The sequence below is a fragment of the Danio rerio genome, chromosome 16, assembly GCF_052040795.2.
Source record: "Danio rerio strain M-AB ecotype USA chromosome 16, GRCz13ab, whole genome shotgun sequence".
Lineage (NCBI taxonomy): Eukaryota > Metazoa > Chordata > Actinopteri > Cypriniformes > Danionidae > Danio > Danio rerio.
In genome coordinates, this window is record NC_141036.1 from 53,262,501 (window position 1) to 53,281,054 (window position 18,554).

The 18,554-nt window shown below is 36.8% G+C and overlaps 1 protein-coding gene across 1 annotated transcript in view; it reads right to left on the reverse strand.

Annotated features, from left to right (window-relative positions):
- cthrc1b (collagen triple helix repeat containing 1b) overlaps positions 1-18,554 on the reverse strand; it is a 43,820-nt gene that overhangs the window by 9,117 nt on the left and 16,149 nt on the right. Inside the window, exon 4 of the mRNA XM_087288254.1 lies at positions 1,117-1,335. Within this exon, the coding sequence (XP_087144380.1) occupies positions 1,117-1,335 (219 nt within the window). The remainder of the gene's footprint in view (positions 1-1,116; positions 1,336-18,554) is intronic.

Consider the following 18,554-nt stretch of genomic DNA (forward strand, 5'->3'; position numbering starts at 1 on the left):
CAGGTTTTCAGCTTTCTTCAAAGTATAAAAGATTGTGTTCAGTAGGGGGAAGAATCCAAAAAAGGTTTGGAGCCAATTGAGGAAAATAATGGGTAAATTGTGTCCCTTTAGAAATATTATGCCTTTAAAAACAGACACTGCAGTTTTACACTCCCCAAAACACTGTAAATTAATATTGTGCTTTTATTTTTTTATTTTTTTAAATGTCGATGACAAAAATGCTAACAACATTTTGAAATATTAAACATAGCAACATTTCTAAAATTTCTAAAATCTAAAAAAGCCAAAGATAAAAAAATACAGCTTCCAAAACTAAAATATGAAAACAGAGTAAATAAAAAAAGAAATACATACGGTTAAGTGCAAACATAACCAAATAAATCATTGATGAATACAAAATATACTGAAAAAACCCCACATATATTTATTCATTTAAAACCAATGTTATTATTATGTATTAATATGTTAATATTATGGCCTCTTACAAAAATTTTGACCCAGTCAATATTGCAGTTAAAATAAATAAAATGTAAAAAATGTAAATATATATAAAATAAATATGAAATAAGTAAATAGTCAAATTAGCATTTCATTTGTTTCTAAACAAATAAGATTATTCATGAATAAATAACATAAATTTGATCTATATTAAAATAGAAAAATTAATGGAACAAAATAAAAATTATGATCACAAAAAAAATAAATAAAAATAAATAAATAAATAAATATATATACACACCTGACAAAAGTCTTGTTGTTGATCCCAGTTGAAAGAGCAACAAATAATAACTTGACTTCATTTGGAAGTGGCAGAAGGTGGATTTTTCCAAAACATCTGTTGAACTGCAGTAGAACTCTATTTCTGTTCAGTGACAAGACTTTAGTCTAAGCAAAGTCAGATCTTACTGTCCTAATTAAATAATTAAAAGTCAAGGCATGGTCATATTTTATTGTGGTAAATTAATCTAGAGGCCTTTTGCCTTTCATATAAGCCACTTCTGATATCAAATTATCAACTAGACTTCAAGGTATTATTTGTTGTTACTAAAACTTGGATAAGCAACAAGACTTTAATCAGGTAGTGTATATATATACTGTGGTAAAGTGTGCTCTTACTGTGATCTTGCCCAGGTCGATGCCATAGTTGAGTGCGTTCCAGGCACACTGTTTATAATTGGGTTTCCAGGGCTCTTCAAACCTCTCGCTCACACACTCGCCCTTCTGCCCTTTGACCCCATCTCGGCCTGGCAGACCTGGAGTGCCAGGAATCCCATTGGCTCCCGGATTACCATCCCGTCCCGGAGTGCCTGCGGGCCCCTGCAGGCAGCCGGAATACTGAAACACACACAGATTCGACACAAGCGTTTACAATTACAATCAAATTCACACTCAAAGCACAATGCGTGGTGGGCAGTATTAGAGTTTACATTTCTAGAGGAAGTAGCAGACCATCCAGGTATGAAGTAGCAATGACATCACTCAGGTCCAGGTCATTTTTTTCATGAATAAAATTTGAAGTTCTGAGAATAAAATCATGTCTGATATTAACTAAGATGCAGACTCAGGCAATGAGCTCTAGAGGTCACAGGTCAAACCTCTGCAAGACATGGCCCAAGCTAAAAATCAAGAAATTACAACTTCCAAGTGAAGTTTCTCAAACTAATTTCGAAAGGAGCACGTGATATGATTGACTCCAGCTGGCCACCCATCTACACTCATTAGTTAGCCAATCAGATTAATCCAAACTCACTTTAAGTAGCCTAGCTAGAGCTACTCCCTTATCTTTGTTTTCTGAAGGAATCCCTCATCCACCCCTTCTCCTTCTTTCCTCCTTTACCTTGAGGGAGCTCTCGAGAACCACCTGATCTCGTACTCCCCTCACATGATCTATGGACCAGATCGGAGCCCTGGGCTCAACTATCTCCGAGCTCAGGGTTCTCTCCCGGGACAGCATGCCAAACAGCTGTCAAACAATATCTAAGTCTGAACTAAAACATGAAAACGGATTGCTTTACCCTCCCAGAAACACTGAAATATTACGGCGCTCTTATGTTTATGTCAAAAGGCAAAAACCCTATGGTGGCCGAGAGAGCTTAACATGCTGCAATTTAAGAAAACACATTGCAAAAAAAACGCCAGGAAATTGAGAAAAGATCCTCTTCTGTTTGACAGCATGTGTCGCAAAGTCTCACAACGCAAACAAATGAATAAAACATTTTCGCACTACAGTTTCAAATAGCATGAAATGTTTTCAAGCGGACCCTAAAACATGATGGACCTGGCTATTTAGGTTATTTAAGTTAATAAAATACAAAAGTCAAGGGAATCGGAATATTAAAATAAACAAAAAAACTCACATTTCAAAGATTACCTACTACTTCACTGAGCAATAGGTGGTGTCTGAAATTGCATACTTTCATAATATACAGTACGCTAAATAGTATGTGAGCTGAGTATGTCTGAATTCACAGAATTTAAAAATCACTCAGTATGCGAGAAGTACCCGGATGACCTTCTACTCCTGGTGAGATTCTGAAGTGCGCATTGGATGGATGCAATGCTATCCCATGATGCATTACGAGTGAGTTCATGAACAGGAGTGAAGCAACTCAACTGACGTGGGTAGGTAAAGTGAACAAAATGGATGTAGTTTGTCCGAGATCCATTTATACTATTCACATTCATATATATATATATAGAAGGTACTTTTCTAATGGTTGAGTAGTAAATTCTAATACAAATGCTGTACCTACTGAGTAGTAGGCGATTTCGGATGCAGCCACTGTATTATTATTGTGCTTTTATTTAGTATTTATTTATATATTTTTATACAACAGTTTTGTCTGGTTCTCAAATCTGATTGGCTGATAGCCGTGCGATATTCTGCAATATCAGAACTCCTACAGCCTCTTTACTCTTTGTGTATTACTCCGCCCACATACAGCCAGCAAAAAGCAGACACTACAGATCTAAAGTTTAAAAGATGCTTGCTCAACTGTTTAACTGTCAGCTTATGATTTGAATCCAACACGGAAGAAAGTAGTTCCACATACAAAAGGGTTTTTGAGACTCTCCATGTTTGATTTTGTTTTTTTATATACAATTATGTCGTCAAACTGTTGTATAAATGCAATATAACACCCGTAGCAGTGCGATATGGCTGTATATCGGCACTGGTTGGGGCACTAAGGCACTTGGCCTGCGGCCTCGTTCCATCGCACACCTCCCACCAGTGCCGATATACAGCCATATCGCACTGCTACTCGTGTGATATTGCTCATATATATATATATATATACATATGTGTGTGTATATATACACACACAAGTTGAAAATAAAGAAATTACAACTCCCAAATAACACTAAAAAATGAAAAGAGATTGCCTTAGCCTGCTAAAAAACGATGTTGTTATTATTTATTTATTATTTAATTCTTCTTCTTATTATTATTTTTATACAACTTCCAAATAACACTAAAATATGATAACAGATTGGTTTATCCTCCTAAAAACACTGTATTATTATTTTGATTAAATATTTTTTGTTATTATTATTCATTCATTCCTACATTCATTTTCTTTTCAGCTTTTCGGTTCGGAATGAACCGTCAACCCCTTCCAGCTGTAACCCATCTCTGGGAAACATTCATACACACTCATACACTACGGACAGTTTAGCCTACCCAATTCACCTGTACCGCATGTCTTTGGACTGGGGGGGAAACTGGAGTACCCTTAAGAAACTCACGCAAACGCGGGGAGAACATGCAAACTCCAACAAAAACGCCAACTGACCCAGCTGAGGCGCGAACCAGTGACCTTCTGGCTGTGAGGTGACAGCACTACCTACTGGGCCATAATATTATTATATTTTAGCCGATTTGAATGTTATCACTCGATTGAATGGGCGTTGTCAATGGTTATCAGATGATAGATATGGGCCAGTAGGGGCCTTCTGCGCCGACAGTTAGGCTCAAAAGGCTGTTATTATCAATCCACATGCGGCTACAGGCGGAAGTTAATGAGAATTATTGATATTAATTATTAAATTTCCCATTTATTGTATTTTATTAACGTCTACCCCTACCCCAAGCCTAAAAATTAATAGTAAAACAAATAAGAAATACACAAGAGTGCAAAATTAACCAAATAAGTCCCTAATAAAAAAATTATATCCTGATAAATAAATCTTTTCAAATAAAAAAGTGTATTACTATATTTTAATATATTATTATTATACTTATTTACTTACTTCCAGGGCCATTTATATTGAAGTTGATAGTTAGCCACACCATATTTTTTGAAGTGAGTTGTTACCCCAACGCTCAACCCCCAAACTGGAGGACCAAGACATACACACATAAAGTACACTACGGACAATTATTCACCTACAGCACGTCTTTGGGCTATGGGGGAAACCTGAGCACCCGGAGGAAACCCATGCCAACAAAGGGAGACCATGCAAACTCCACACAGAAATGCCAACTGACCCAGCCGAGGCTCGAACCAGACTTTCTTGCTGTGAAGTGACTGTGCGCTACCCACTGCAACATATTTTTTATTGTGGCCTTCCTAATTAATGTACGTTTGAGCCAACATTGTAGGTGAAGAAAATTTAATTGGTGGGGGGTGGGATGACGTTGGATGTAGGGAATGTATAGAAGAATGGGTCAATAGGTGCCAGCTACCAGCAACATTCAAAATAGCCTACTTTGTTCAACAGAAGAAACTCAAACAGGTTTTGAACAAGTGAAGAGTGAGTAAATGAAGAAAGAGATTTCATTTTTGGGTGAACTGTCCCTTTAAAACTTAATATATAGATGCTAACAACCCAAAAACATTTAATATTGATTTCAAGGGGAACAGCAGAGTGCTTAAATAGTGTATTTTGAGAGCCTGTAAGACGTATTAACAACCTCATCCAACTGTAGTTGATGCAATGCGTCTGGTATGAGCTTTGCAGTGTGGTCTCTGGTTACTGATGAAAATACCAGGCTGCGGATGATTCTTACAGCCATGCCATTTCTGCACAATGGATGGTGACTGAGTCATCTGTCCATTATAACTGTGATTCATCGTCTGCTTCCTTCTCTGATCCCACAAAGTCTCAGATAAACAGCTTTAATAGGGCATTCATTGACATATGCACACATGGGAAAACTCAATAAGCTGAGTTCATATGTGCTACAGAAACATTACTAATGCATGACAGTGTTTAATTACGCAGGAAAGCCTCATGTTAAGGAATAATTATTGTTAAATTGGTAATTTTGAAATTAAATTGACAGAAGCTAGCAAAATGGAAAGCAAACTATTTTTTTTTTACAGTTACTATGTATAGTAGTTATTGTACTTATTAAAATCAAAACATAAACAATTATTTAACTGATTTGATTTCTGCTTGTTGCCAAGTAACATTTTCTATTGTTAAGTTCTGCTTAACTTGATATACAAATAATAAATAAATAATTTATATATAAATAATTTTAGTTAAATAAAGGTTTTAAAGACTAAAAGACTTGAAATTATGTATATATATATATATATATATATATATATATATATATATATATATATATAAGCTTTAGTTTTGCTAAAAAAATTATAATTTCAAGTCTCTTGGTTTTTAAAACCTTTAACTAAAAACATTACCTAATTAAATGTTGAACGTTTACTTAATTGAACAATATTTAAATAAAAAACTTCAAAAAAGAAATGCTAAAATAAAACCAATTTTATTACATAAAAAACGATTTACTTACAACAGTTCTGTCTGGTTCTCAAATCTGATTGGCAGATAGCCATGCAATATTCTGCAATAATGGCACTTGTACAGCCTCTTTACCCTTGTGCATAACTCCGTCCACATAGAGTGACAACAGATGAATAAACTTACCACAGTTTGACAAATATTGCAGCTGTTGGACAACATAATGTACTTTTGAGGCTTTCAGGTGAGAATTGCATGCAACTATGCAATCTTTTCAGGGTTAATTATTGTGATTTCACGACTGCAACAAAGAAATACTAGGAAATCTTTGTAGATTGATGGTATTTCTTGCTGTTCAGCCCTATAATCGTAAAATGTGTGCAAAATCACCTGTTTTGTCATCATAGACATTACGCTAGAGAATCATTCAAACACTAGCTCTAAAGTGATGTTTGTGAAGTAGCAACATGTTTCTGCAGTTCTGACGTCAGCTGCAGAAATATATATATATATATATATATATATATATATATATATATATATATATATATATATATATATATATATATATATATATATATATATATATATATATATATGAAGTCAGAATTATTAGCCCCCCTGAATTATTAGCCCCGCTTGTTTTTTTTTCCCCAATGTCTATTTAATGAAGAGCAGATTTCTTCAACAAATTTGTAAACATAATAGTTTTAATAACTCATTTCTAATAATGGATTTATTTTATCTTTGCCATGATGACAGTAAATAACATTTTACTAGATATTTTTTAAGACACTTCTATACAGCTTAATGGACATTTAAAGGCTTAACTAGGTTAATTAGGGTAATAAGGCAAGTTATTGTATAACGATGGCTTGTTCTGTAGACTATCAAGAAAAAAAAATGCTTAAAAGGGCTAATAATTTTGTCCCTAAAATGGTGTTTAAAAAAAATCAAACTGCTTTTATTCTATCCGAAATAAAACAAACAAGACTTTCTCCAGAGAAAAAAAATTTATCAGACATACTGTGAAAATTTCCTTGCTCTGTTAAACATCATTTGGAAAATATTTAAAAAAGAAGAAAAAAATTTGAAGGGGGCTAATATTTCTGACCTCAACTGTGTGTATGTATGTATATATATATACACATGTATGTATAAATAAAGCATAAAATACATATAAACATTTACATTTAAAGCATTAATAAAATCAATAAAAACAGAAAAATGTCAAAAATAATGATAATAAAAAGATAATAAAAGCTGTGACTAATACATAATGCAACACATTTTGCTTTATTAGCTTTTGCATTAAATCAAATTAAATGATGGGTGTTTCCCAGTACTGGGTTGTGACTGGAAGGGCATTTGCTATGCAAAACATATGCCACAATAGTTGGCGGTTCATTCTGCTGTGGTGACCTCTGATAAATAAGGAACTAAGCCGAAGGGACTTAATGAATGAATCATTGACTGCGTTGTAAAACATTATATAAAAAACACTGTTAAATGTTAAAACTAATTTAAAAACCCAGGCGGCACGGTGGCTCACTGGTTAGCACTGTCACCTCACAGCAGGTTCGAGTCCCGTCTGGGTCAGTTGGCATATCTTTGTGGAGTTTGCATGTTCCCCCTTTGTTGGCGTGGGTTTTCTCCGGGTGCTCCGGCTTCCCACACAGTCCAAAGACATGCGCTATGGGTGAATTGGATGAACTAAGTTGGCCGTAGTGTACGAGTGCATGAGTGAATAAGAGTGTGTATGGGTGTTTCCCAGTACTAGGTTGCAGCTGAAAGGGCATCTACTGCGTAAAACATACACTGGAATAGTTGGTAGTTCATTCCGCTGTGGCGACCCCTGATAAATAAGAGACTATGCCGAAGGAAAATGAATGAATAAAAAAAACCAAAAGCACAGATATAAGGTATCATTCATGCTAGTGTAATATGCTACTTGCCTTAGCAAATGCCACTAATAAAAGTCAAACACAGTGTGGAGCGTTTGATCTTCAACACCAGGCCTGAAAACCCAAGTCATTAATGCGGCAGAGCCTGTGTGTGTGTGTGAGCAAAAACTGCATTTTAATGAACAGTAGCTCAGGAGGTGTAGATACTGCCAACGCCACTGATGGATGGCAAACGCCGCCAAAATGCCAGGTGGAACAACCATCGGCTCTCCGATCAGGCAGAAACAATGCATGCATAATGGGGTGGCTATTCAGAGTTTGGTGCAAATGTCTGCGCATTAGAGAAACAGCCACACAATAAACATTTACACCTAGGCTATATCTCCATCTACCTGTTTTCATATGTATATTAGGAATTTGCATTAAAATGCTGTATAGAAACAAGATGGGCATAAATTGTAAAAAATGCATGACTGAGTAGGATTAAATACAAAAGAGCTATGATACACTCACCGGCCACTTTATTAGGTACACCTGTCCGACTGCTTGTTAACACACATTTCTAATTAGCCAATCACATGGCAGCAACTCAATGCATTTAGGCATGTAGACATGGCCAAGACGTCATGTCATAAAGCTCGAATCATCTCAGACTGGTTTCTTGAACATGACAATGAGTTCACTGTACTTAAATGGCCTCCACACTCACCAGAGCTCAATTCAATAGAGCACCTTTGGGATGTGTGAAAAATCTGCAGCAACTGCGTGATGCTATCATGTCGATATGGACCACAATCTCTGAGGAATATTTCCAGTATCTTGTTGAATCTACGCCACAAAGGATTAAGGCAGATCTGAAAGCAAAATGGGTCCCACGCTGTAATAGTAAGGTGTACCTAATAAAGTGGCCTGTGAGTGTAAATTTCGAATACATTTTTTCATGTGCATCAAAAAAATCCATGTGATTCTGATCACAACAGGTGATGTGATTGGATAACTAAAACTAAAACCAACTTTCTACGAAGCAATAAAATCTTGCAGAACGCCACAGCGGAATGAACCGCCAACTTATCCAGCATATGTTTTACGCAGCAGCTGCTCTTCCAGCTGCAACCCTGTCCTAGGAAACACAAATACACTCTCATTCACACACACATACACTACGGACAATTTAACTTACCCAATTCACCTATAGCGCATGTGTTCGAACTGTGGGGGAAACCAGAGCACCCGGAGGTAATCCACAACAACACGAGGAGAACATGCAAACACGCTCAAACCAGTGATCTTCTTGCTATGAGGCGATCATGCTACCCACTGTGCCACTGTCAAGCCCAGAATTTATAATGTTATTATGCATTTATTAGGCCAAATTTACCCTCTTGAACACATTCGATGATTGCCTTATAAACTAAATCTCTCCCTCAAATAATTCCAAACATGTATGATTTTCTTTTCTTCTGTTAAACGCAAAAGAAGATATTTTGAAGAATGTTGGAAACCGGTAACCATTGACATTCATAGGAAAAACAAAAACAATGTAAGTCAATCGTTTCAGGTTTTCTTCAGAATATCTAATTTTCCATTCAACAGAAAAAAACTCACGTGTTTGAATAAAATCTTGCAGAAATAATAAGCTTATTTTTCATTTATCATGCCAATTTTCCAGGAAGTGATCCCCCCCCCACTTAAACACATTTGCTGAATACGTTTCTTTATTTACAAATGTTTCATGCGATATTTCAATTTTGATTATAAAATAAATTTCACCCTCAAGTGGTTCCAAACCTGTATGAGTTTCTCTTCTGTTGAACGCAAAATAAGATATTTTGAAGAATGTTAGAACGTGGTAACCACCCTAGTAGCAAAGAATTCTGGCCCAGATTTGGCAAAAAGCTGGCACAGCAGGCATTCATCCGGCACTGGCAAACAGCATGTGGGCCAAACATGGCCCGGGTTTGGCAGAGGTGGCACCGTTTTTAAGGCGGCACACAAGATTTGGGCCAGATGAAAAATGTAGTATTTGGCCCAGATTTAAAAATTTGATAAGTGGGCCATGTGAGTTTGGCCAGTCTTGACCCCCTTTTAAAATACACTAAAATCATTTTTGAGTAAAGAAAATCAATTCTACCAATCAGGTCACTTTGAGGAAAAAGCGTGCCCATAGTGTGCCTAAAGCGCATCACTCCATGGGTTTATCAATTTCATTGCAATCGTGACACACCAACCTATCTGGCCCAGTTCAGGCCCAGTTATGAGTTATTAACTTGGCTGAGACTTGTGTTTGGCCCTTGTCTGGAAGCCAGATTTGGTCCAGTCATGTACCGTAATTCACTGCGGCATTGTGGGCCAAGCAAAACCTGATTGTGTGGGCCAGAGCTGGGCCAGAGAAATTTTGCTATGTGGGCATTGACATCCATAGACAAAACAAATACAGTGGAAGTTAAGGGTTACAGGTTTTTAACAATCTTGCAGAAATAACTATTTTATTATTAATTTATCATGACAATTTTCCAAGTAGTGACCCCCCACCCCAATTTAGATTTTTAAATAAAGCTCCCCCTTAAGTAGTTCCAAACCTGTAAGTGTTTCCTTCCTTCTAATGCAAAAGAAGATATTTTGAAGAATGTTCACCGGTAACCATTGACATCCATAAGAAAAGCAAATACTATGGAAGTCAATGGTTGTAGGTTTTCTTCAGAATACCTTAACTTCCATTTAACAGAAGATTCAACAAGTGTGTGACAACTGAAGAATGAGCAAACGACGACAGAATTTTCCATTTTGTGTGAACTATCCCTTTAAGTCACCTGAGCCTCTTCTGTAAGAGTAATGCAGCTTCTAATCAGCATGCCCGCGAGCAGAGAACTGTGGAAATAAGGGCCCTTAAATAGGTAATAAATCTTCCCGATCCAGGCCACGGGCGAGCCAGGAAGCGAAATGTATTCATATTTATAAGCTCGCGGTGCTGCAACCCTGCCGGTGCGTTCGGCTCCGCTGCTCTTTTATTGACAGAAACACACCTGAGTGTCCTGCAAACACACGAAGCATCGTTTTCGGCTTGCCAAGTTCATTAGTGATGCTTTCCAGACTGGTCTGAATGAGAAACGCAGCCTCTTGTAATCTACCCTCCACCGCCGGCCAATTCAAAAGGATTACCTTGGTTTTTCATTACAATGATAGATGTGCTGGAATGCTCACCTGATACACTCATTTACAATACACTTTTTTGGGTCATACACTATAGCTACGATTCCAGAGCTAAGCCAGTTTTTTGGGAGTCTGTGATCAATAGTGCTTCTTGATTTATTTTGTATTGCACTGATTATGGTTTATGATAAGCTGTGCTAATTTGTTGAAGTCTTTCAGGTCTTATACTTTCCTGGGATAAAACCACGCTGTAGGTCATGAGCAGTGTTGGGCACGTTTCTTTAAAAGAGTAATTAGTTATAGTTACCAGTTACTTCTCACAATTAGTATCTGAGTTACATACAGTGGTGGAAAGAGTAGTGAAAAATCATACTCAAGTAAAAGTATCATTACTTGCCCAAAAATATAGTGCAAGTAGAGTAAAAGTACCTGTTGTAAATATTAATTAAAGTAGGATTAAAAGTAGCCCTTTTAAAAGTACTCAAGAGTAGTGAGTATTGAGTATTAAGATGTTAACCGCTCATGTGTTTACATGTAAGTTGTGCACAGATGTGTAAACTTAACATTCTTTGGTGCCCACAACTTTGGTAACAAGGCAGCACGATCGGGCCAGTAACCATCCTGCTTAATGTCGCGAGCGTTTCGCACTCTGGCCCTGGGCCGGTCCTTTTTGTTGAGCCCTGTATGTAGAAGCAATGTGACTTAAATTCAATAAACGGACCACTAAAGGGCACATAGTTTACCCCTTTTTTGATTTAATATAAATATTATGGTTCTTCTAAATGTGCCAGTTTAGGTTCAGTTCATAACACAATTTAGATTATTTTATTATAATGTGCTATAATGTGTTATTTTGGGGGGTGTGTACACAGCTCGCTGTTTTAGGGGCGTGTCCTTCACATGAAAATTAGTTTCAAATTCCCGCCCAACCTAACAAACGGGCGGAGCCAAGAGCTCCCCCCTGCTCTGTGTTTGCAACAGACAGGCTGACAGAGAGAAGCGAGCAGCATGGCTGACAGAGAGAAGGATCCGCATTTAGCCGTACATGTACGCCTCGGACACAGACCAAGCAGAGACTACACAATCATTTGTGTTTGTACAGTTTTACAGCCAACTGTGTGCTAGTTCAAAGTTCCGAGCTTGTACACCGAAACTAATAACCACGCACACTGAATTAATTTTGACTGAGGCACCACATGACCCGCTTAGAGCCGCATCATGGCACATCAGACATGCACATTTGCATGTTATTTAAAATGAAACTATTCAGATGGCGCTCTGTGGTGCGGCAGAAACATGAAGTGTCCTGAATCCTGGCTGGGAGCCACGGACAGCCGCCGACTTGAAGCACCGTTGTGTGTACCCTGACAGAAACTTATGTTTAGAATTCTAAAATGCATGGCGCTTCGTGTCGCAGAGCGCCGCTTCTAGTGTGCAACCTGCAGGCAAGTTTGTTATTTTATTTCCAATGGAGGGACACTCACGTGAGGCAAATGTGCTTACACTTTCCTTTGCACGCACCTAGTTAAGATCACTCTCACAGGGAGCTTCTGTGACCTCGAGAAAAGCAAATGGCTGAAGTTTCAGATAGACGCAATGAAAAGTACACTACTTTGCAAACCTACCTACAAACAAACAAAGTTAATAATTCAGATTACAGCGATCACGTGGTGAATGCTGATCTTGTGTTGAGCCCAATGAGCCCGATGATCTAAAAATAGAGGGTGTTCCTTTAGTGACATCGCACGCAGTTTGAAACAACAAACTGAGAATTAGGTGACACGTGCCTGTTAATCAATATTGGTAGGCAGGGGGACCGCACTCCTACGTCAAGTTGCAGTCGATCTAAAAACCGCTCCAATTGGTCTACAGTTTTTATGTTGTTAAGTTGAAAAAAAAGGACTGTGTGTGTTTATATCACCCAAATATGACGGTCTATACACTAAACTTACACACATGTCTGTCAAAACAGCTTGAAAAGTAGATTTTTCACCATAGGTGCCCTTTAAAATAAAGTGTGACCAAATATTCTCTCACAAATGTGTAATAAAAGGACATTGAGATTGGCAGAAACACACAACGGCCTCGAGAAATGGCACGTATGAAAAAATGTGCCCCCGTAATGAATCTGACATTGTCAAGAATGCAAACTGCGCCCTCTAGTGAATTTGTGAAAACTAGAACTGCAAGAAGACGTAGTGTAGGAAACATATTTCTCGGTTCTCAAAAATGTAGCCCTGGGCACATATTTCCAATGAGCCTGGGTTGTTATTCACATGAACCTTTTTTCGCACAAGCCCAAAACCACTTCAAGCTAATTAAAGGATTTTTATTTGAAATTTGCCATCTCCATCATCACTCATTTCTCATATGATACTTCAAAATGCGCATTAACTCAGGCTGATGAAAAAAATCGCCATTGGCTAAACCATAGATTGTGTCAAAGCCAATTTAAAAGGATGAACAGGAAAATGTTGAGAAGTCAGATAAAAGTATTTCATTTTGCAGTGCATATTCAATATATCAAGCAGGTAGCAGATTGAATGCGCTGCACTTCTAGTTACTGATTTCAGATTAATATGAATGTCACTGGTGAAGGACGATCCATTGAAGAGCATCTCCATCCCGAAAACTCCACCAACTGACAAAATTGGAGAACAAACCTTGGCCACACATAAATGTTAGTTTTCATCAACTAGCATAAAGCACGTCTGAGGCCTTGAAAGCTTAATCACATGCATTAAGAACATGATTCACACTTATAAGGAATAACTGAGTTTTGTGGAATATCAGACATGTGTTTTGCTGGTTATGTCTGGACTATTCAAAGTTAAACTTTGTTACGTACTGATGAAAATGCAGATGGTGATGCTGGCAAGATTGTTGAATAAAATTATGCAAAAGATGAATATTAAATTTGTCTTGAATTGGACCTCGGGAGATTTTAAAGCAATCAAGGAATGAAACGAGGCGAGGAATTTTTAACAGCTAACAGCTGTAAATTCAATTGACTCTGATGACGAGACACAGAGACGATGTTCAGAATGCAGAGCTAGAATAATACGCACAGTTCATTCACATCCATAAATATAATGTGAAACTGAACACATTACGCAAAGATCCTTAATAAAGTTTTTTCTACGTGAGCAAATCACTAATTTAGTCATTAATAGTTGTAAATCTTAAAAAAAAATTTATTTGGAAAATATATTTATATATTTTTTTGGAAGGATTTTCCTGACAGGATTAAAAAACTTTTTAATGATCAACCTTTTTTATAGTATGAGAAAAAATTATTTATTAATTATTCATTTTATTATTTAAATTTTTATTAAATTTCTTTACCTTTATTATTTTTCACAAACCGCTACACCATAAAAATATCTGTTTACAGGTTTAGTATTTTGTGATTCCCAAGTATTTTCAGTTTATTTGCTGTTGTAATTTGCATTATGGGATGTTGATCTCTGCTCTGTCGACTTTTGATGTTGAAAATTCAATTCTACAATTTAACAAAGTGACTTTTATTGACATTTCAGTAGTTTGAAATAATATAATGTATAAGAAATAATATATATAGAGAGATAAATAAGTATCATATGAGAAATGAGTGATGATGGAGATGGAAAATTTCAAATTAAAATCCTTTAATTAGCTTGAAGTGGTTTTGGGCTTGTGCGAAAAAGGGTTCATGTGAATAACAACCCAGGCTCATTGGAAATATGTGCCCAGGGCAACATTTTTTAGAACCAAGAAATATGTATCCTATACTACTTGTTCTTGCAGTTTTAGTTTTTACAAATCCACTAGAGGTTGCAGTTTGCATTTTTGTCAATACCGGGGCACATTTTCTCATACGTGCCATTTCTCGAGGCTGTTGTGTGTTTCTGCCAATCTCAAGGTCCTTCTAGTACATGTTTGAGAGGGAATATTGGGTCACACTTTATTTTGATGGTTTGTTTGGTAAATTTAAAGTTGTTTCCATGTGAGCAAATCACTAATTTAGCCATTATTAATTGTTAATCTTTAAAAAAAAAAATTATTTGGAAAATATATTTTTTTGTTTTGGAAGCATTTTCCTCACAGGATTAAAAAAGGTTTTTAATGATCAATTATTTTTTATAGTATGATGAGAATTTTTTTTTAAATTAATTATTCATTTTATTGTTAAAATTCTTTATTAAATTTCTTTAACTTTATTTTTCACAAATCGCTACACCATGAATTTATTAATTTAGCCTACCCAATTCACCTGTACCGCATGTCTTTGGACTGTGGGGGAAACCGGAGTACCCGGAGGAAACCCACGCGAACGCAGGGAGAACATGCAAACTCCACACAGAAACGCCAACTGAGCCGAGGATCGAACCAGTGACCTTCTTGCTGTGAGGCGAACGTGCTAACCACTGCGTCACCACTACACCATAAAAATATGTTAACAGGTTTCGTATTTTGTGATTCCCAAGTATTTTCAGTTCATTTGCCGTTGTAATTTGCATTATGGGATGTCGATCTCTGCTCTGTCGACTTTTAATGTTGAAAATTCAATTCCACAATTTAACAAAGTGACTTTTATTGACATTTCAGTAGTTTGAAATACTACAATGTATAAGAAACAATATATATAGAGAGAAATAAGTCTGTAAAACAATAATTCATTCAGTTGTGGCGACCCCTGGTGAATAAAAAGACTAAAGCTGAAGAAAAAATTTATAAATTAATTTAACAATCTAAATTTAAAGATTTTATACACCCATCGGTCACTTTATTAGGTACTATTAGGTACTATTAGGTACTGTCTAACTGCTTGTTAACAACATCGGGTGCCACTCCTGTCAGCTATGAACAGGAAACTGAGGCTACAGTTCACACAGGCTCACCAAAATTGGACAATAGAAGATGAATGAAAAATGTTGCCTGGTCTGAGGAGTCTTGATTTTTGCTGCGACATTAGGATGGTAGGGTCAGAATTTGCCGTCAACAACACGAAAGCATGGATCCGTCCTGCCTTGTCTCAGCAGTTCAGGCTGGTGGTGGTGTTATATGAGAAACATTTTCTTGGCACACTTTGGGCCCATTAGTACCAATTGAGCATTGTGTTAACACAGTGGAGCTTACTTTGTGATTATGCTTGGTGTTTCTTTGGTGCAATGAGTTTCTGTTAGTCTCGTCCTCTTTTGTAAAGATGAAGCGGTATTTCTCACCTTAGCCTTACGTTTCCACACACCTATTTTAATGCTCATTTTGGATTTGTGCATAAAAATGATAGATGGAAACATCATGATGCACATAACTTTTGAAAATACGCACATAACTGAGAAGGATAAACTTTTATTCAATAGAAAATATGCGCATAAACTACGATGAAAACACTTACTGAACCAATTACAGTATGTGCATTAAAAAAGGCTTGTTATAAGAGATCCTATGATGATAAAAATATGTGTGAATGGACAAACCAGCAGGCTGAATACACTAAAACACGTCTTAATTGTTGTATTCCTCATTCATTTTGAAACACCTTAACTGTTTCAAAATTAATGTTATTATATTATTATTGACCTCCAGAGCATCTGGAGCGTGTTAAGAGCGTCTGTTCTCCGCGTCTCATGGCTGTAAACGCCCCCACGTGTTCATTGAGTGTCAGCATTGTCTTCTGAGGTGCAAGTACGTTTATTAAGTAAAGAAAAGATTGACGCAGCTTCTTCTACCGCAATAAATTCTGTTTTTACTGTTGATATTTGGTGCCAGTTTAATCAGGAAGTGATGATTTTCTTCTCTTTGACTTGTTGGATGGAAACTGCTTTATTCGCATATATCATTTATGCGTTACTGCAGTTTTTCACATTAATTTAATTAAAATATTTGGATGAAAAACATAGCTATTGCCTACATTTCAGTCACACAAAGAACAAAGTCACGTACGAGATTGTCTTGCCTTTTTTATTAAATAAAGCTTAAATTCACCAGATCAAACCTGGAGCTCTTTTAAGAAATTTTAGTAAATCACATTAAAATTGGTACATTTAAATTGCAAACCACAATTTTGATCAGATAAATTGTGTTAGGACTGCGTTGTTTTGTTTGTGTTTGATTTTGATTCCAGATTGGGGGCGTGCCTTCAGCGCACCTGATGCTGGTCAGCGCCCTTATTTAAACCCCGGCAGAGAGTTTGTCGGGGCCGCTGTCCATTCACTTGGCAGTTGGCCAGAGCCGTGCTCCTATTTGGCCTTTATGCTTTCTTTCGCATCCATACACTATCACTGACAACATTTACCGCATCCATTCATTTGCATTTCACACTGATTGAACATACTGATACTGATATTTTGATTATATAATTTAAATTGAGCTAAATAAATATTCTTTTTGATCATACTTCTCCTTGTCGTCTCCCTCATTATGTTACATCCTTGAGCCAGGTGTAACAATTGCAATTAGATTTATTTTTTCTGCAGCCCTTATTTCATGAGGGCAAATTTAGAATATTTTACTTACAATGCACAAAACTCACAATTACAGGTCACAATTACTGGTGCACTTGCAGATAAATATTCACAACTACTTTTTAAATTTAGAAATAAAGAAACATGCTTCCATAATTTTCACTTCCTTTAAATTATTTACTTAAAAGAAATAGTATTTTCTTACATATCCTTTTAAAACTCCAATAAAAAAAGCATACAGTATACTACAGTCAGTGTATAGACATTGGCCTGCAATAACTGAATACACTAGGCTACTTCAGCAGATGAAAAAGGTACTGTAATGTAGATAGTCCCAGTGGAGAGTGTCTAATACGTCATTCTCATTGGCTTCCAGCACACTGTTTAGAAGCAGTTCACTGTGCGTGGGTTTTGAGCAGAGTTTAAACAGCTTTGTCACATGCTTTTTAAGAATCAATCCATTGTTACCGCTCGGTTAACCGGTCCCCAAGACTCATATTCTTCTCGCATCTGCAAAAATGAATCTGGCATTGTTCAATATTGGCAAAAGGCTTTAGTCAATAAGGGGAAAAACTTGCACCGTCTGCAGGAAATCGCAGTTGTAATATTGATTCCTTAAAGAGACAGAATCAGCCGGCGTAGCCAATTATTTTACAGTCACTCTTGCGCTTAAAAGTGAAGCACTCTGATGTGATGAGCTCCTTCAGATAGCTCAAAAGAGTCTTTAAAACTTAAAAAAGAGTTTTTGAAAGACAAAGTCCAGATATCTCCCTTTTTAGTCCTGGACTGAAAACTTCTAATGAGCAATTCCATCCAAATGTCAACCTTTCCACGAAAAAAAGAAAGTTTTCACCAAAATAGCGAAACCCTTTTTAAGTTTTTACATTTTAATACATACATTACTGGAGAGAAATAAATACGTCCCAGGAGCTCCCCTTTTGTTTTGTTTTTTTGTACAGTTTTTGTTTTCTCAAGGCCACCAGAGGCCACTTTGTATGCTTTTTGAGATCTCAAATTTCTCTCACGAGTGTTATTCGCACCTGCTTATCTCATGTAAATCCACCAGAGGTCACTGTCGACTGACCAATCCACCCCACCGAGCCCCTTCCCAAAACCTAACCATAGTGTTTTCAAAAGCACCGACTGACCAGCACTCATCCCCTTCCTAAAACCCAACCAATGGTGTTTTTAAAAACACAGATTGATCAGCACCCACCTCCTTTCTTAAACCCAACCGATAGTGTTTTACAAAAGCACAGATTAACCAGCACCCACCCCCTTCCCTAAACACAACCGATAGTGTCTTCAAAAACACAAATTGACCAGTGTCCACCCCTTCCCTAAA